At 43.7% G+C, this 19,784-nt stretch overlaps 2 protein-coding genes across 3 annotated transcripts in view; one reads left to right on the forward strand and one right to left on the reverse strand.

Annotated features, from left to right (window-relative positions):
* Positions 1-1,288: 1,288 nt before the first annotated feature.
* On the reverse strand, positions 1,289-8,228 carry LOC311153630 (uncharacterized protein). The gene is made up of 4 exons (XM_084205588.1): positions 8,127-8,228; positions 5,549-5,632; positions 5,209-5,319; positions 1,289-4,926 (listed from the first exon to the last, which is right to left on the reverse strand). Exons 1-4 carry the CDS (start codon positions 8,138-8,140, stop codon positions 4,674-4,676), a joined length of 462 nt encoding a protein of 153 aa, XP_084061714.1. The 5' UTR covers positions 8,141-8,228; the 3' UTR covers positions 1,289-4,673.
* Positions 5,213-19,784, forward strand: part of PKP2 (plakophilin 2) — a 39,874-nt gene continuing 25,302 nt past the window's right edge. For both annotated transcript variants that reach the window (XR_014616152.1, XM_084205587.1), the window contains exons 1-3: positions 5,213-9,048; positions 15,953-16,065; positions 18,560-19,227. Coding sequence is in view for 1 of the 2 variants with exons in the window: in XM_084205587.1 (XP_084061713.1) it covers positions 8,139-9,048; positions 15,953-16,065; positions 18,560-19,227 (1,691 nt within the window). In the remaining variant the exon portion in view is untranslated. The remainder of the gene's footprint in view (positions 9,049-15,952; positions 16,066-18,559; positions 19,228-19,784) is intronic.

The raw sequence follows: 19,784 nt of genomic DNA on the forward strand, positions 1-19,784 counted from the left end.
ATGTTTGTAAGAACCCCCTCCAAGGTTTCATCTCATTTTGCAGATGGCTGGAAGGTGCCAAACTCTGTTTGGGTGATGCTGTCAAGTTTGGTTCATGAACACACGTGAAACACTTTGCAGTCTTTGGAACAAAGCAAGCAATTTAAATTTTGATTTCATCCATTGCTTACTCTCTACAGGTTAAAAATATGTTTCTAGCAAATATTTCTGTTTACTCCTTTAGATCTTCACCATTTTAAACTGTGTTTACACACTTGACCTTCATCATTAAAGCTGATGTGTATTCTAAAGCCCCATGGACACCTTGCAAGACCACCAAAACTACAGCAGTGGTTAGATGTTGAACTGCAAATCTCAAATCTCCTACAGATGTGCCAGGCAAAATATTTAAAAGCAATCTCAAAGCAAAGTCTACACATTAGCACTAATCTGGGTCAAGATCAGGACAGTTAACCACAGGGACAAACTAAGAAAAAATCCCTTTCAGACAGTCTGCCAGGACTGGAAATACCATAATAATAGTAGAATTTAATTACTCCTATGTACATTTAAATGTCACTCTGGTATTTTTAGACACTCTACAGGAATGGTTCATGGATAAGCTAGTCAGGCAATTCAAGGGGGAGCATCTGGTTTTGTCTCCCTTCCCAGTGGCATTTTTGGCTCGTGTCACAGTGTTACTATCAAGGACTAGCTCTGTAATAACCACTAAAATGTGTTTATATTCAACATTCTTCAAGGAATGTGAAGGTCAAAGAAAAAAAATCCTCTGCATTAGTGTTTGACTTCAAAATGTCAATTTAGAAGCAGCCAAAAATGCTAACTGAACATAAAGGAATTATTAGGTGCAGAATAGAAAGAAAATAGGAAAATAAAGGAAATAATTACTATATCACTGTGCAAGTCCAAGATGTCTCAGCACCTTAAATACCATGTGCAGTTCTGGCATCCCATCTTAAAAATTGTAGAGTTGAGCAAGAAAAATGAAGGCTGGTAAAGATGACCTACATCTGAAACAATTTGCATAGAAAGGGAAATGAAAAGGTTAGAGGACTTTTCAGCCTGGAAAACCAATTTCAGAGGAACATAACAGTGAACTGTATAATCAGTAGAACAGACAGGATGAATAAGAAACTCTTATTCCTTTTTTTGGTTGTTTTTTTTTTTATAATACCAAAAATAGATTACATCAAATGAAATTATCATCCAGCATTTTGGAACAACACAAAAAGGAATGTATCTCCTCATACCCTGTAATTAAGCTGTATAACCTATTACAGAAGGGCAATAGTCATGCAAAAAGGCATCATTCAAACGAATGGGGGAAAATAATTAAAGATAATTAAACACAAAGGTCCTGCCTCTGGCTGGAGATATTCCTGAGCTGCAGAAGGATACTCAGGGAGTACTGTTCCACCTTTGTGCTGGTTTTATACCAGACATCCACTGCTGGCCACCATGACAGCATGGTAGGCTACCTTAGGCTAGCCATGGTTCTTGTGCACTCCCTAAACCATGCTGGAAATGCCTAGGATATTAACTTTTTCCTTGTATTATACCCACCACTCCTTGTGCTAGCAGCAAAACCTAAAAAGAATTATAAACCTTAAAAAGTTTAGGAAACCAGGCAGCTTTTTACTGCAAACCTGTTTGCATTTATTTTGAGCCAGGATCAGATTGGACTGTTCTTTTCCTGACCTCACTTACAAAAAATGTGCCCATAAAATGTGGATCAACCCAATTGATCCAAAAAAAAAACACCCCCAAAAAAACTCCCTAAACTGTTGGGAAGTCATTATGTCATGGAGCAGCTCTTGACAGCAGTCCTTGCTGGCCAGATGGATCTGCTGGGCTTACACACAGCTTGCTGATAAACTCTTCTGGCAGCTGGAGTCAACTGAGATTTTCCTTGCCCAGGAACAGAGGCCAGCCAGCTTTGTGACTGCTTTGTGCAGTTAAGAATCCCACAATGAACAGGCATGTACACTTCAGTGTCCTTCCAGCTTCATCTCCTGTCAGTTTCAGTGCATTCTATCCTTCTCTCATGGTGGCTGGGGAGGATGTATGCATTACCTGCTATTATGCAGGTGAGTGTCTGTTATGCCAGGTCTTTCATGTGTGCATCCTCAGGGTGTGGATGAGCAGAATGATACAGAAATAGTTTCCCATCATGCATTAAATATATTAAAAGTAGATTAGGAAGATATCTGTGTTATTTTAGATACAGTTAATCCTGTTTTACAGCAGAAAATAAGTAGATATACTCCTCAAGCCCCCTTAGCACTTATTTCTACAAATTTGTTAAATATAATAGGAAAATAAATTAGGATATTTTAATGAAAATATGAGTTTTCATTTTGCCTAAAGGACAGCTGTTGACAGTTCTTATCTTAAAAAAAATGTAGTTTTATCTCAAAGTTTTATCATCTTTTTGATGGAGGAAATATGACCAATGAAAACTCTTTTACTAACACTAGGAAAAAAACCCCATCTCATACCTTTCAAAATTAGGAGCCAAAAAATAAGAGATGGTTTTCAGTCTCTGGGACATCACATTTCTTAAGGAAAAACATTTGATTTCTCCATCCCTGCCTTGTATATAAAGATGAGACACCAGTCATTTGGATGGTATTGTTTCCTTGTAGCACAAGGTGAAGTCAAAAAACTCTCACACATGCAGCACCCAATGAAAGAGGGCCTTGATAAAATTCAGAGCCTCTAGGTGCTACTGCATGCAATAACAGCTCAAATAAACAAAAATAAACCCCAGAATATTTGGGGTTCAGAATATTTGTACCACTACTTACATATAGAGCACATTCTTTTACTACAGTGACCAAAATGTTAATGCCTGGGAAAGCATCCACACCTGAGACAACAGAATAAGTGTGTTACCCAAAGCAGAGATTGCAGCTTCCTGGAATTAGCCCCACTCCATTCCATTCATTCCAAGCCCTGCAGACAGTCACATTGCACTGCTGCTCTTTATAGCACAGGATCTGATACCACCATTTGAATGTGTCTCCCCACATCTTTCCTGGCTGTCTTCCCAGCTCCCAGATGACTCAAGAACTGACAGATGCAGGGCATAACCTTTGTTCCAGAAACTGCTTATGTGCATCTCTGAGGCTGAAAAAGGAGAAAGAAAAAGAAAACACACTCTTTTAAAGTATTACATTTGAAACAGAGCACAGGGATTTGGAAAGGAAAGAAATGAGGAGTAGAGAACAACTCTAAGGCACAGGCAATTGCTTGAGTCAGCAGGATGACAGTCCAACACATGGACAGGGCCATGCTGTTACTTTATTGATGCTTAAATGCAGCATTACCAGCTTTGCCCAGATCTCCCTGCTGCTCAGTTTTGTCTGCTTTGCCAGCAAGCCTTGAGCCTGCTGCGATAAACTGGGCAAGAAGAGCACAGCCAGGGGAAACTTACCCACAAGATATTGACTGGCTGGGACAGAAGGGGCTTTGCCACCTTCCCCCAGAACTTGCTGAGCACGGCACCTCCAGATCACAGCGTGCCGGTGGTCCTGCCACACACAAAGGATCAGCTGGGAGATGGAAAATTTCGATTCATGCTGTCTCCTCCATTCTTAATCTCTGAAAAATATCTTCCCCATGGGGCTGTGCAGCCAGACTGTCCCCTACCCACAGTGCAGAGGAGCCTACAATCAAGTAAAACATTTCCCAGGATCTATCTGGGGAAGCTCCACAGGGATTACTCACAGTCAGGCGTGTTAAAAACTTTGCCCTCAGTTCCCTCGCGAGGGCAGCCACCCTTTCTCTTGGAGACTGCTCTGCCATAGCAGAGCACAATCTAACCTCAACTTGTGCTGGGCAGAGCCTTCAAAAACATCCCTTGGCTGAAAGCAGTCCAGCAAAGCTCTCTAGCAGATCTGTCACTGTCACAAAGCTGCTCCTCAGACAGCTGCTCAGGCAGAGGTTTTACCCGGGGTCTACAGTACTGGCCAGCAAGAGCAGCCCCCCTGCTCTAGGTGGGATAGACACCAACACCCCCAGCCGCAGGGAGAAACAAACTGAGGCCTGAGTGATGAAATGAACTTCGTTAATGAGGGCAGGATGCAGGCAAATCCTGCCCTACTGCACAATAAAAAAGAGAAGCCTGAGGAGCCACTGTTATCTGCAGTCCTTGGCTCTCTTGAGACACAAAGCAAAGCTCATGGCCAGGCAGCAGTTTTGGTATGGCATTGCTCAAGTCACTCAGTCAGCTCTAGGAATTCCAAAACCAGTAGTTCCACACCCACATCCAATTCCCTCATGGAACTGAGTGAAGGTTTGTGACGTCTCAATGAGAATAATTTTCATTGTGTTTATATGTGTCTGTGTGTGACTGTGGCTTTCCTTTCCTCAGGCAATTTGCTGCTCCCTTGAACTCTGTCTAGGTCAGGGAGAGAGTCTCAATCATAGCCCTTACTTCGTTTATTGCAATATCTCTTACAGGCAGACAACTGCTATCACACTCATTTTACCAATGCAAAAATAGCGCTTTTCCTCTAGGTGTCTCAGAAAAAAAAAAAAAAATAATTACTTTAAGTTATCCTACAGATCATCTTCATCTTCTCTGTTTCCAAAAATGATGCTAGAATGGGAAAAACATGCTACTGGAAGAAGATACAAACAGAATTGCAATAAAATGCGGCTCTCGGGTTTTAAAGCACGCAGTTAACTCTTTCCTGTGCGTTCTCCAAGGGGCTGTGCCGGGGGCTGGCACCGGGCGGGCTCGGCCGTGCCGTTCCAGCGAGGGGACACGCGGTGGCACTGTGGCCTCTCGCTCCTCTAAAGGCTCCTCCTGGCCGGGAGGAGTTGGTTCCTTCCCTTTCCCTCGGCGGGATCACCAAATCCAACCAGATGGAAGGGGACACGTGTAGGAAAAAAATCCTGCTGTTCCTGACTAGCCGGTACCTATGTTAAAAATAGGTTAGAAACTGTTGTGAAATAGTTGATAATTGTTAAACATGTACTGTTTGTTTGGTTATTATATTGTAAAAGGGCTTTAAAAGGGTAGTTGTAAGAAATAGGGTACTCAAGGTACCATAACACAACTCAGTAAAGTCCACCACCCCCCAGCCAGCCTGGACAGAACTGAAATGGGCCAATCAAGCGCCTTAAACCTTCATGCAAATGAAGGATCCAAAAAGAAACCAATCCAAAGGGACAGAAAACAGGATAAAAGGGGCTCCTGACCCACTGAATCTGTGCTGCTCCATGGGGACATCCCCAGCGCCGGCGCTGCTCCATCCTCGGCGGGAGCGCTCCTGCTCGGCCATGCCCCCCTTGCTTTGGGCCTTCCTTTTTCTTACAATAAAACCTGAAATCACTTTAGTACCGGGAGCCTGCTCTCGTTTTTAACACTTAGATACAACACCTTCAGCCACAGGATCCAAAATAAAAACGGGGGGAAAACCAAACCTTGAGCGAACGGCAGTGCACTCTCTGTGCGGCCCCGGAGATTCACACACACGTTTCTGGGCGCACTGAAGATGCTGTTTCACATTGAAATGAACACATCAGTGTTCATACTTACACCCGTTTTTCCTGCAGCTGAAAATCCTCTGTTTCCAGGGCACAGACCTGGCTGGTTCCATAAGTCCTAACAGAGAGAGAGGGACTGGGAAAGGAAAAAAGAGTGAAAGAAAGAATCACCACAACTTTCATATAAATATCACTTGTGGGAAACTTCTGATGGAGAAAGGTTTTGGGGTTTAGGCCAAGCACATCTGGTAAGAATAAGAAATATGTCTTATAAAAAAAAAAAAGTTTTCTGATCTGCTTGACTGCATCAGACACTGGGCTGAAAGCAAATGTTTTTATATGGTGTTTCACATGCCTCAATCAGCACTTGCATTGTAATTAATTCTCTTTTTCAAAAATCTAATGAGCAAACATGCATCACAAGTTGCAGCCTTTTAGGGATAATCCCAGCTATGTTGTTTCCGCCTGCAAATGTCACTGCTAAAGTATTTCACTCTCAAAAGACTTGGGGCTTTTATTTTTAATTCAGTTGAGATGGGATATTAACCCAAAATAAATCAACTTCAAGGAATTGATGGGGCAATCAGTTACATGATATTTCTTTATTTTCTTCAGCTAAGAAAAAAAAACCTTAATTCATTTCTATTTCTGATCTTGGCTAAGCATTTTCTGAATTGCTGTGCAGGCAAAATTCTTTCTTTCTCATCTCTCCCCCTGCCCCCAACTTTCCAGTCAGCACTCCTAGTTACAAGGAGAGAAATCTATCTCAGAATCCTAATTAAATATTTTAAAGCCCAGAGCAAACTGCTATTTCTTTTGCCACGGATCTCACAATCACAAATAAATGTACATACTTGCGAAATAAAAATAACAATTCAACAGAGGCGATGCCACTGTGCCAAGAGCTTGTAAACCTCTCTGTGGTGCCAGTGGCATCTGATGACAACCTCTGCAATAGTATTTTCTATATATTAAATCCCTTTCAAGTGCATTAGTTTGTCTTAAACTAAATTGATTTTGACTGTAAAAAGTATCTAGAATTCGTGTTTGTGCTGGAGTTCAGGAATGGAGAAGAGGGCAGGGGAAAGGAGGAGGGGAGGAAATGTTTCACATTTTTTAGACTATTTCTAATCTCCTCACTCATACTGCCTGAGAATGAAGTATCTATTGTTTACTGGAAATGCTTTTGTGAGTGTCTGCATGTCAGCAAAAGGGTCTAACATAGCTTCTGACATAGTTTACATTCCTTTCTAGCTGTGATGTGTCTTCCCCATTGTTTTTCCTACCCTACCCTATCCATTCTTTCTTTTTTCTACCCTTGCACTTTTCTGTTACAATTATTTCCTGTCCATCCCAATTCTGCCCATATTCATCAGGAGTGTATGATTGACATGAACACAGCTTTACTAACAGGTCAGGGTGCAAGTTAGTCCTCTCCTACTGCACAACAAAAAGAGCTGCATGCCTGAGGAGCCACTGTTATCCGCCATTCTGCCACACACCTCCAATTTCCTCCTCTCCACAAATTCCTGCTCCTCTTTTCCAGCTGGTTGCCCTCTCCACCCCACCATCTCCAACCTTTCTGCTCTAATATACATTTCTTCCCTGTTTATAAGGAAAGGAGTGTGTCACTCATTTATTTTCCCTCAACCAGTGAAACTGTTCTCATGTATCGCTAGCATGACCTCTTCTGTGGGTGCCACATTAGAACAAAGGGGAGTGACTTTAATTCAGAGAAGGGCCAAAGCTCCCTCCTCCTTTTAATAAAAAAAAAACAGAAGAGAGACAAAGAGTAAAAATCAGGGGTAAAAACATTCTGGACTCAGAAGTGCAGAGCCAGTTCTTCCTCCCCATCCTGATTTTTGTGAGAAGGTGCCCAGTTTCTTATGTTGCAGTGTACCCTAAGTCAAAGATCACCCCAGCTCCTCCCCAGCTGTGTGTATGTACCCCCACTGCTGTGTGAAATTTGGTAAAAAACAAGCTTCAACAGCTCATTTTGAGCCCTGGCATGTCTTGGAAATAGCAATATGTGAACTTGAAAGCCACATTAGTTATCATTTGCTTTTAAGAATCAGCAGGTTTTCTGTTGAAATAGCTACATCTAGTTTGGTGGAATTTGGGTTTTTTTTTTTTTAATTGTGCAACCCTGGATCGCCTAGTTCTTTTTCTAAAGCCTGCATTTTCCTTTCCCCAAAACACTGTATATTTCCTTATTCCTCCTCCTTTGAACCCACCATGAGTAAAGTGCCTGAACACTAAATCCAAGCTGCGTCCTGAGATCGTGTGAGAATTTCAGCCTTCCCCCAGCGGTACTTCAGGGGGGCAAAACCCGCTCACGACAGCAGGGGCAGAGCCAGCCGGGGTTTTTCCAAGCTTTAATTGAGCAATTCCTTCATCACCTCTTTACAACCAAACGGAGAGAAGGCGGCTGTAACTTATCTCTCTGCAATCCCTTAGGGCAGCCTGGAAAAAAACCCAGACAGCAGGAAAACCTCCCAAACCAGCAGCCCTATAAATTCCCGCCAGAAAGTTTGGTCTTCGCAGCACGGACCACCGCGCTTACAGCATCTGCTATTTCCAGGCTGAAACTTACCTACACAATGTGTAAACGCGCAAGAACATAGAATTACCTTACGTATACCATGATGCAAAGCGTCTGTGAGGGACGGCACGCGAGGACAGCGCATATTTATATGCTTTATAATGGGTCCGTGTGTTTGTTCACGGGGGGGTGCGTGTGCCACGGGAACCCAGTGTCCCGGCGGGTGAGACACAAACACGCACAAAAACAGAAACTCACACAAACACACAAACACACTCACACAAACACAGAGGCACGATCGCGGCCCTGGGAGCGCGGCCCCGGTCGCTCCGGGACTGCCCCGGCGGGAGGACGGGGACAGGCGGCACTTCCCGGAGGCGGCGGCCGCTCCCCGCTGGCGAAGGCTGGGCTGGGCTGTGCCGTGCCGGGCTGTGCCGTGCCGGGCTGGGCTGGGCTGAGCTGTGCCGGGCTGTGCCGTGCCGGACTGTGCTGGGCTGTGCCGGGCTGGGCTGTGCTGTGCTGTGCTGTGCCGTGCCGTGCCGTGCCGGACTGGGCTAGGCTGTGCCGGGCAGCGCCGGGCAGCCCCGCCGGACCCTTTCCCCCGGCGGGCAGCGCCGGGGAGCGGAGTAGCGGCGAGGGGCCGAGCAGGGGAGGGTCGGACGGGTCCCGGCGGGGCGGGGCGGGGGCCGTGCCTGGCACCTGTGCGGCGGGCGGGGCGCGCTGGGCGCGGCTCGGCCCCGGCGCTGGGGAAGCGGCGGAGGCGCAACAGGTCCGCGGAGCCGAGGCGAGCCCGGCCGTGCCCATGGCCGGCCGCGGGCCCGAGCAGGGCTACATCCGCACCGTGCTGGGCCAGCAGATCCTGGGCGAGCTGGACAGCTCCAGCCTGGCGCTGCCCTCCGACGACCGGCTGAAGCTGTCGGGAGATCGCGCCGGGGAGGAGAAGGCGCTGCGGATCCACCGGCAGGTCCAGCAGACGCTGGCCAGGAAGAGCCGGGGCTCGCTGTACAATGGTGAGTGCCCGCCCGCCCCGCGATGCTCGCCGGAGACGGGAGGGAGCCGGGACGCGGCTCCGGGATGGGAGCCCAGCCGGCCCCGTGGCTCCCCGGCCCTGGGGCGTGCGGACTGCTCGGGCAGGAAATCAAAATCGTGGCTCTGTCCCCTCTGCTTTTACTCTTTTCCCACCGCCGCGAGTCAGGAGTTTGTTCCTCCCAACCTCCGCCGTACTCGGTGTGCCGGGGCCGCTCCAGGCTCTCCGCTGCCCGAGAGGGGAACCGAGCTGAAATTCTCCTCATCCCACAGCCGCTTCATGTGCTCATTTTAATGCCTTTAGCTTTACCCACTGCTCCTGTTTGCGAAGTAAACTGGGAAGAATCGTAGGAAAAGTTTTGCCTTGTTTAACCGTGAAATTAAAAAAAAAAAAAGTTTGGAAAAGTAACTCCAGGAAAGGCATGAATGGGACGCACAGAACGATAATGCTATCAGACATTATTTACCCAGCTCTTTGACATGCGTGCTGCAAATTGACGTCAATCATCCCTCGCTTCCCAGATCTTGTAGCCAGAAGGCCGAACCCGCCGGGAAATCTGCAGCCACACCTTGTGCCCCAAGCAGAGCCCGACCGCAGCACCAGGCACCCACAGGGTGACTGCCAGACCCTGAGGGTTAAAGGCAAGGGTTAAACTCGAGGGGTTTAGTCTTAACTGTTCATGAAAACTTTATATACCATGGAACTTTAATTTTGTTTTTAAATGGGAAGGCATGACTGACTCGCAGGCTACACGTCCTGTTGCTCTGTTGTCCTTAAAGCAGTTGTCACTCTTATTTGATAAAAGCTGTGAGACAAAAGTCTTGTAACCATACTTCACTCATCTATCTTAAGAGTCAGGCTGACAAATATTTTCTTGTTCTTTGTCTGGTTTCTATTTTAAAAAGCAGCTCATGGCAAAAATGGACATATTCTGATTGTAGAAATCAGTTGCATTGATTGTAGAAATGGGTGTGCAATGTGCAGATAAACATGCAAGTCCTTAGCTTGGCCGATGTCATTTAAATATGGATTCTAAACACTTTTAGGGTAGCCTAATTTCTTTTTCTCTCAGCAGAGAGCCTGCAAAAAGCTTTTTAAGAGTAGTTTATAAATGATACGGTGTAGTGAACCTGAGCTCATGCCTCTAAACCATGCTATGAAAACAGAGTTGCCCTGCTCTCAAGTCATCCTGGCTTCTCTGGAGTACATCAACAGACCTGATGTATTTGAGGATAGTTATCTTGGTTTGCTTTGTTTTTCTAAAGGTCAAGTATTTGATGCCCTTGCATTTCTGAGACACCAAAACTTTTAAACCTCAGGATAAGGGGTGGAAAATGGCATGTCTGTAGCATGTCTTGTTCATGCAAAAAATGAACTTTTCTTCTTTCAAACTTATTTTTATGGGTGAGTTGCCATACAATTTTTAGTCCCACTGTAAAACTCAGGAAAAAAAAATAATGAAAATTGAAATGCATACCATTAATTTATACATATGTATAATACATGTATATCTGTCTAGATCTTAAATATATATAATGTGAATCATAGCCAGTCTTGCATTTAACATGTTGACCTTCCTGAAAAATATACATAAACTTGCATGTGTGTCCCAATGTGCTTTCTATATAGACTTGTTCAAAAATGGACCATGCTTCCAGAAGCATTAGAATTCTGATGTGTAGGGAACTTTCAAAAAATATGGCCTTTTTTGCATGCAAAAGCATCCCTTTCTGTGAATTACAGCCCTTTTCTGGCTACATTCATCAAGGTTCTTACATTGTTTGGAGTTTCAGGGAGGATTACAAAGATTTGGAGGGAGCAGGAGCAGTCCCCTGTGACATAACTGTGCTGTCTGCAGGAGTGTTTCAGACTCTGCTCAGCCAGGCACTTAGTGCATACCGAGCCACAGTGTTCACATGCATGCCTAAAATTAGCCAAGCACATAACCACTGGGTGTGAAAAATCAGTGGCAGGAAAAGTTCCTGCCCAGTGTCATCAGTGCACACCCATTTTCTACTGACTCTACTCTGACTATACTGAAATTTTGAAGCCACAAGAAGCAATTTGTCAGCCAGCATAATTTCTCCCTAGAGTTTCAAATTAGAGGTGTCTGCTTAGCCTTCAGCGCTACTTTTATATGGAATTATTTTTTCCTCTTACCCCCATACTATATGTTGTTTCATGCCCTTTTCCCCCTTTTGGAAGGTGTGTTTCTTTCTGATAATAGAAATTCAGCAATCTCCAGATTTGAGGATTCCACCTGCTGCCAGAGGAATGAAGTCACATATGTGCTCAACTCTTTTCAAGATGTTCTCAAGCATTGTTAATAGCTTTTCAAGCACTTCAACAGCAGCTGCAACTTGCCCAGTTTACCCATTGCTGAGCCTTTATAAATCAAAGATTGCACTGCCCTTAAAAGTTTTGAACAATTAAAGCAGTCATATCAAATTTCTGGATGCTATTTAGGTATGGAAGTACAATGGTAGGTAGTTCCACCTTACCAAAGTAAAAGTGACATTTGGAATCAGAGATTTTAATGACTGGTGTTTTGTTGCACATGCTGTTTTTGTTTCATGCACATTTTAGGAATCTTTTAAACTTCATTCTGTTTATGAGTCCACTTGCCTCTGCTCCTGTTCCTTTTGGATTTTGATTGGCTCTTTAAAGCATCCTTATCAGGATGTAAATCAGGATGCCTTATCTGACTGTAAAAAATGAGGGCAGAATTGAGTAATGTATCACACAAAACCAAATGGCCTGATGAACTGTCTTTGTACTGATTCTTTTTCTAACAAGTTTTATAAACACAGTTTGTTTATTAAAAAACCAAACAAACAAAAAAATAAAAGCAGAATTAAATCTGATGTGATTTCCAAATAAAAACCCAGCATCAGATATAAGACAATAGAAATCAGAGACTTATTTATTCCTCACACTTAAGAATTTCTAAAATTCCTAGTATTTTCTTGTTACAGTTGCTTTTAGGGACTCAGGGCACTTTTCTGTCCTGAGCTTTCTATTTTTCAGAATGCTGGCATGTTAACTGTTCCATAGTAATTTTCTGTTTCTCTCTTCTGGGATAAGGAAGTAGAAAAAATACCTGTGTTGACTTTCACTTTTTGTTGGTGTTGTTACATTCCTCTGCTTTCTGAGCCAGGAGAAATATTTTTTCTTAAATTTGAACCCTTGTGTAAATGTCCTAACCAACACAAAGTGTTGGAAGAACTCCTCTGGGAGCAGGCACGTGCTGGCAGAGTGGTGAAGAAGCACAGTCAGAAGGAAGGCTCTTTGATCTGGAGATGAAGGGATTCAGTGATGGCTTTGATATGCCATCATTGAGTGTCATCATCTCAGTCCATCCTGAGTGCTGGAGTGCAAAAAGGGATGGGAGGGTGCCAGTCCAGGAGCACTGAGGAGTTTCCCTCCCACTGGGGGATGTTGCCACCCAGGTGCCCTGAGCAGGAGTGGGCAATGAGCCCTGGGCAAGGGGACACTCTGGGGCTGGGACAGTCCCTCAGGTCCTGTGACACTGATGTGCACAGCTACAGCTACCTTGAACACTGCACTGAGAAGTTCAAAGCCAAAATTTGGCTTTCATGGTGTCCATTCAAATAGGAAAGCACTGAAGACACATCAGAGAGTCACCCCCGTCTGATTTAAGGGGGATTGGATACACCCAGCCCCTTAGTGGGGATAATTGTCTTTTTCATCTACCAGATATCTTAGAGATGCCTGCTGTCATTGCTGCTTCTGAAAGCCAAGCAAACATCAGGCTGGTCTGTCTGCAGCCCTGGCAGTGATTGCTGGGGAGACATTCCCAAGGCCTTGGGAGGTGTTGGGCTCGTCACCTCCAGGGGGACAGAGGAGCCTTGAGAAGAGCCTCTCTGGAGTCAGATGGGATTCCTGCTCAGTCATCTGTACAGCCTGCTGCCTCCTGATGCTGGAATTACTTTTTCTAGTCTCAGAATTTTCTTGTAACTATTGCAGTATCAGGTGGCTTCTGCACAGCTTTTATTTCAGGCATGGAGAAGAGCAGAGGGGTTCAGTTTGCCTCCTCCACCGACCACATCCAAGGTGTTCCCTGCTGGTTTAGCTCACGCTGACAGCAGAGAGGGAACTGATAAGCAGTTCCACTCCGTTGCCCACACATGGGTGTCTGATGCTGTCTGAGCTGTCCAAAATACCCTTATGGGTTGACAGACATGATGCAGGACATGCAGCAAACCCATTTTTTCCCGACTGGCTGCTGGAAATCAAGTGTGGTGTCCTATGGCCTCTCAAATAGTGTTTGTCCCCTGTGGATGAGTAACTGAATCATGTGCTTATTTCCTGAGGAGAGAGTTTTTGTGAGACTTAAAACACTGAGAACCACAGTCAGAGAGTACGAGTCCTTACAGTAAATAAGAACATAGTATAAATGTTAAAAATAATAATTCTTGGCTTTTTAAAATCAAAGAACAAAACACTGCACTTGGTGTGTAAGATTTTTGTAGAACAGTGAAAATAAACTGAGGGAAGCCTTGCTGGCACAGGCAAGTTCTGATCAGGTCACCACAGCACTTCAGTTCCCACTTTTTCCTTTACCACACTGACTTTTGGCACAAGTAACCAGCACACAGTAAAAACCATGCCTTTTCTGTCTGCCTAATAAATCTACAGGTAAAAGGCCAGGAAAATAATTTACTGATGTGATAAGAGCAAGCAAGACATAACTGCAAAGTGGAATTCCATAGGTTGACAAATACTGTGTTGGTCTCTGAAAGAGAAAAAAATTTACTGATGGATAATTTCTCAGGGTAAAAAAAGGGGACTGTTTGCAAGATAACTGCATGGTACAGTTTTTTATTTACTGTATTTGTTTTTCTAAGAGGGAGCTATTTGATGTGTAGTTTATGCTCAGCCAGGTAATGGACAGCCTTGTTATTTTTAACTTGTCCTCTTTTTTTGTATTTTTATTTTTAATGAAGACAAGCTTAGAGTTACCTAAAAGATACAAAAATTACTTGCTGAAAGGGCCTTTATGCCCTAAGTAGATAACTGAGAATACTTTCTCACTAAGTACAGTAAACAGGAAAAAAAACCACAAACTGTAAAGAAACAGAAATTTATGGGTATTTATATTTCATGATTTATTGTATGAAAGTCCTTTAATATGCAGCAATGAAGAAAGTGAATCTTTAAAAAGCCAGCACTTAGCTGAGATGGACTCTTACTGGGCACCTGAAATAGTACATTGCTATGGGAATTATATGGCACAAATGAGACATGCATATAAATCTGTAGATTTGGGATGTTGGTGCACATTTCTGTGAACTTTTTTGCAGTATAAGAGAACAATTTACTCCTGCCTCTTTCTCATGTGCTCAGGTAACCCTTGGGCTATGGTAACCTTGTAATGTCAGGAAGGAATTATTACAATCCAAATCATGAGTTTGACCAAGCTGCACCATTCCACTCTCATGAGACAAAGTTACTGTGAATGTGTCCTAACAAATCACCTCATGCATGTTTAAATCTGCCAAAATGAGAGAACTGGAAAGTATGATTATACAAGCAAAATAGTTGCAATTTATGTTTGAATTAGGCCTCAGATTATCACATTCTGCCATTATATTCTGTTGTATTTTACTGTATTACACAAATTTGATCTTCAGCAGTTTGGGCAAGTCAGCCATTGATTCTTTAGATTTCTTCTCTGTAGTATCTCAGGTAATATTTGCTGTTTTGAAAATTGATGTCCAGTTAACTTCTTTATTGACCACTGTTACCTGTTCAGCCTAGTGTGCCCATTTATGACTGATTTGAGGTCTTGCTTTCAACTTGTATTTCACCTCTTTAAACCTGTGTAAATTACATTCCTACATGCAGATTCTTATAGTAGCATGGGAATCTCATAAATAATTATTTCATTAATATCTGTTGCTTTTAAAAGTTTCATTAATAGAAGCACTCACTCTTTGAAAGTGAAAAGAGTGAAAAAAAGGAGCAGCCCAAAGGTTTTGTGGGCCTGTTTGGGGTTTTACTGGAAGAAATAACCACAGTGTGCTGCTCTATTTTCAGAGCTGGGTCGTGGAAAAAAGAGAGCAGATAACCAGATAAGATGTGGATCTTTGATATTATTTCTGGATTAGTGAACCTTGCAGGTGCAGATTTGAAATGTCCCTGGACAGCCCAGCTTTACAGCACCATGAGCTGTAGAGTTTGTGCACAGATCTTTGTGCTGCCTGGGTGGAGCACTGAGGTCAGTGGAGCATTATTTGCTCCAATGCACTGTCATCAAATTGGCACCTGAGGGAGAGGAAAGGGCAGCAGCTGAGGCAGACAGCTGTGAAATAAAGAGCACACACACACACACAGTCAGTGTGTGCTGTTTGTTTACAACTGTGTGGGGTGAAATCTGCATCTCTAGTATGCACAGTAACAGATATGGACACAACCTGTGTTTCTCAGCTACAGCTGCAATTCTTTCATCTCTTGTGTACGTAGTCAGCCAGGGTAAACCCTGCATTTATGTATTTGCATGTACATTCAGAGTGGTTACAGTGAAAAATAAGTGTTCTTAGTTCATGATACTGTTTCTCAGCACTTAATCACTTCATTATCTGGGATATTTAAAATATCAGCTTGCTTTGTTAAAACATTTTTCATAGCTGCAGGAGTCACTGGACTCCTAAAAGCTAAAAATAACTCTTAAGCAAAGTACATTGGGAACTGAAAAAAAAAATGGCTTGTATCCTTGGGAAAATACAAATATCCCTCCACCATTTCCCTGTTGAAATTTTAATTTGCATAGATGTCAGTGCTGACTGCTGCCAGTATTATGTATCATCCTTTCCAAGAATGCCACGTTTTGGTGAGATCTCACTGATATTAGTCTTTGGTTCCAGGCAGCCTGCACCGTGCATCCAGTGTACCAGAGCGTGTCTATAACATGGGCATCACTGAGAATGATTCTGCACCAAGGTCTCCCTACAGCTTCTCATATTACCAAGCAAACCAGGTGAGGAAAGGAAGACCATGAGTTGAAATAAAAATAGTATCACCCACATAGTTTTTTCATTTTGTTGACACAAATAATAGCATTTAGATGGTGTTACGAGGTTCATTTGCTTGTTTGTTTTCTTTTTAAAGCCTGATTTTTAGAAAATGAGGGTTTTACAATGAAATCTCTTCATGTTCTCCCTTCCTTCCAATGACTTCAGAACCCATTAGCCAAATGCAAGCCAGTCATACAGATGGGCTGTTTGCAGTCGTGTTGGGTTTGTGAGAATTGGCATCAGGGTAGAAAATGAAAAATCATATTTATGCTTCACTGAGACAAAGGCTGTGACAAGTCAGATCTTGGTCCCTCCCACCAGACAGCAGCTCAGTCAGCACTCCTGTGCCTCAGGGTGGCCAGAGGCCAGGCTGCCCAGGCCAACAGAATTAAGCATCCAAAACCAAAGGAAAACAGATTGCTTTAGTTCCACAAATACTTCAGTTTTCACAATGTAGAGTGGTTCCTTATCATTTTAAATACTCCTGTTGTAACCTGTTTTATCATTATAACAATTCCAGCAGTACAGCCCTTGCCATACAATGGTGTTTCTAAACCATCTAATCATAAATTCTCTTGTTATTTTGACCAGCTTTTCTTGGGGTCGTGGCCTGAATGCTGAGATAAATAATTGGTTTTCTGCAGGGTTTTTGACACGGCTCATAATTGGTTTTGGAGCTATCTGAAGGAGTGACTGGGAAATTAACACAGCTAAATAGCAATGCTCCTGCACAATCAATTTAGTAAACTGAAAGCATTTTGGCTTGAGAACAGAAACATTCATTTGGTAAATGACTGTGTATGAAGGGGGCAATTCTCTCCTCATTTTAGACTACTCAAGAATAGTGTTTTGTCATTAAAAGCATTAGCCCAGGTTTTGACCAGGCAGTGAAGCAGCTCTGGCTCTGTGTAGGGAGAGACAGAAGTATTTACCTCCCATCCTCTATTCTCACCTGTCCTGCAGTCCATAATATTTGACCTGAATTCATTCCTTCCAGGGAATGAAAGGGGAAAGCTGGAGGTGACATAGAAATCCCAAGAAAATAATACAGTTTACCATGCATGGGGTGGGAAGAAAAGAGAAAAAAGTGTAAAAGCTGGGAAAAGCCACAAGGTCTAGTATTTCACAAAAAATGTTAATTATCCCCAAGCAACAGATAAAGATATCCTTGCATAACTTCTGTAGAATAAACAGATATATCCAATGATCTTTGCCTGAGCCTGCTAGTTTCTATAACCTTTGCTCCTTTTGTGAGTCAACTATCATCCTCAGGATCTCCTCAAGAGTGAAATAAAGGGAATTCAGTCTGGCATCTATCTGCTAAGCACTGTTTCTTCAATTAAAAGCTTGTGTAAACTTCTCAGTTTACCTTAAAAAATGCCTTTAATATTTCTAAACTTTAACACAATGTGGAGGATATGGAGCTTTCTTTTATGGTTGTATGCTTACTGATTTTTTTTAAAAATTGGTCCATGACTCCTGTATTTCAAGGCCAGATAGTGTCCCAAGTTGATTTAGTTCTGGAAGGTTTTGAATGGAGTATTCAGTCCAATATAGAGTACAAGAAAAAAGTATAAGAATCAAGAGGCCTCAAATGGTACCTAAAAGTAAGAATCTTGAAGCTACGTTCTACAAAGAAAGGTTGATGGCAGCGGATTTGTTTGGTTTAGAAAAGAGAAAATTGTAAAGCCAGATTATGACCTAATACAGTCTTTCCCCATTAGGTATAGGAAGGAAAAAAAATTTAAAATTGAAACTGTGGAATTAGGTTAGTCATTGAGATGGTGAAATGGTCATTTTCATTTTCTTGGAATGTTATACAGTCTCCTTAATTTTTAAGAGGCTAAACAAAGAGAGAAAGGACTCTTTTTACTAGATCCTACCGCAAATGAACACAAGTGCTAAATAACTTTATATTAACAAGGTTATTATCAATATCAAAACACTTCAGCATAAATTTTTTTATATCTGATTGATTAATTTTCTTCCGTCTATTAGACAGCCTTGAATTTAGCTTTAGTAGCAGATGTTGGTGTTAATCCCGAAGGAGTTTCAACAGAAGAATCTCCATTAATAATCAATCAATCATTAATAATTCTTCTCTTCAACAGAAGAATCTCCATTAATAATCAATCTGTTCATTACCTTGCTTAATTGACTTATGCAACTGGTTTGAGTTCATGACAGAAGACAGGATGCTTACTTAGCCTTTGCCCCCTGATGTTTAGCCTGTACTTCTTCCTGCCTTCTTGAGGGAGGTACCCAGAAGTGTGGCAGAATCCCATTTGATGCACAATTTTGGCAACGCTCACGTATTTGTTTCCGATTCTGAGAGCAGACTGTAGAATTTTTTCCTTTACTTTGTTTGTTTGGTTTGTTTTCTCTTGGTTTGGTTTCTCTGCTGCTAATCCTAAGTGCTGTGACCTTACTCCTGTTGTCTCATGCCCCTTGGAGCAGGTTGCCTCCCCATCCTCCTACTCCAATGGCTGGGGGACAAGGATTGCCTACAGGACGATGGAGGAGAGAGCTCAAAGGCAGCCTCTGAAGAGACTGGAGGTTTCACCCCAACGAAATCCGGACAGGTTGGCCTACCTGCCCAAGGATTTCCACTACGATGGAGGGATCTCAGCTGGGCTCTCCCCGAGGTGCAGCGGGACCGTGCCGCCGCGCTACGCCCGCTCCGAGATCGTCGGCTACAGCCTGCGCGACTCGGTGCACAGGGGACGCTCCTTCCGGAGACACTCCCGCCTGGGGGCTGCCAGCGATGCTCTCCTGGATGGTGCCCACCCCGCTGTCCCTCTGTACCACCAGCCCGGCAACAGCCGCAGCATGAGCAACCTCCTGGAGAAGGAGAACTACCTGGCCTCGGAGAGCGCCGTGGGACAGGCGCGGTCCCCGGCCGCCTCCCGCTGGTCGCAGAACAGGCACTCCGTGAGGTCCAGCTTCTACCAGACCGCCTTCAGAAACACCCAGAGCAGGAGGGAGGTTTCCCAGCCAGCCTCCATAGGCAGTGTCACCGCAGAAACGGATGGGAAGAGGATGCCAGTGACGGCTGCCGTGGCCGCAGCAGGGAGGAATGGGTTCCTGCAGAGCGAGCAAGTGACCCTCAATGGATCCCAGCTGGGGTAAGCACAGTGCAGGACCTGCTTTGGCTCTGGGCTCCCACAGCTGACAAGAACGTGCTTGTTAGGAAGGAAACTGATGGCCTGGGGTTCAGCAGCCAGCACCATGCGTGAAATATCAGTGCAGAGGAGGCAGAAAGTAGATTGGCTTTTTAAAAGCCGCATCCAGTGCAATGGAGGAAAGGGGAGGAAAAATGTGTGTGTATGTACAGTGCAAGGTGTACAGCTCCTGCTGAAGTTTGGGACCCCCTTTTGCCAAGAGTTAACTTTATCAGGGGACATGAAACAGTCACTGAGTAATTTACAACCCAAGTCACAATACACAATTGGCAAATGTTGTGCTCACAAGAGCCCATACGATATCAGCACTGGTTCTCACGGGAACAGGTCAGAAAAGTAACAGTGGGACATTTTGGCAATTGACAATTTCCAGTGTAAAATCCTCCATGCTTTCAAGGACACCTCGTAGTTTTTTAAAGCCTTTATCAAGAGACATGAAACAGTCACTGAGTAACTTACAACCTAAGTCACCAATGCACAAAATTGTATTGGCAAATGTT

Source organism: Fringilla coelebs (genome assembly GCF_963513975.1).
Source record: "Fringilla coelebs genome assembly, chromosome: 5".
Classification (NCBI taxonomy): Eukaryota; Metazoa; Chordata; class Aves; order Passeriformes; family Fringillidae; genus Fringilla; species Fringilla coelebs.

What these genes read in the sequence shown, in the direction of transcription:
- LOC311153630 (XM_084205588.1), bottom strand. An exon ending in CAGCTGCAGGAAAAACGGGT is followed by an intron (nt 5,320 to 5,548) that starts GTAAGTATGAAC and finishes TTTTATTGTAAG; the next exon opens with AAAAAGGAAGGCCCAAAGCA. An exon ending in GAGCAGCACAGATTCAGTGG is followed by an intron (nt 4,927 to 5,208) that starts GTCAGGAGCCCC and finishes TTTTTAACATAG; the next exon opens with GTACCGGCTAGTCAGGAACA.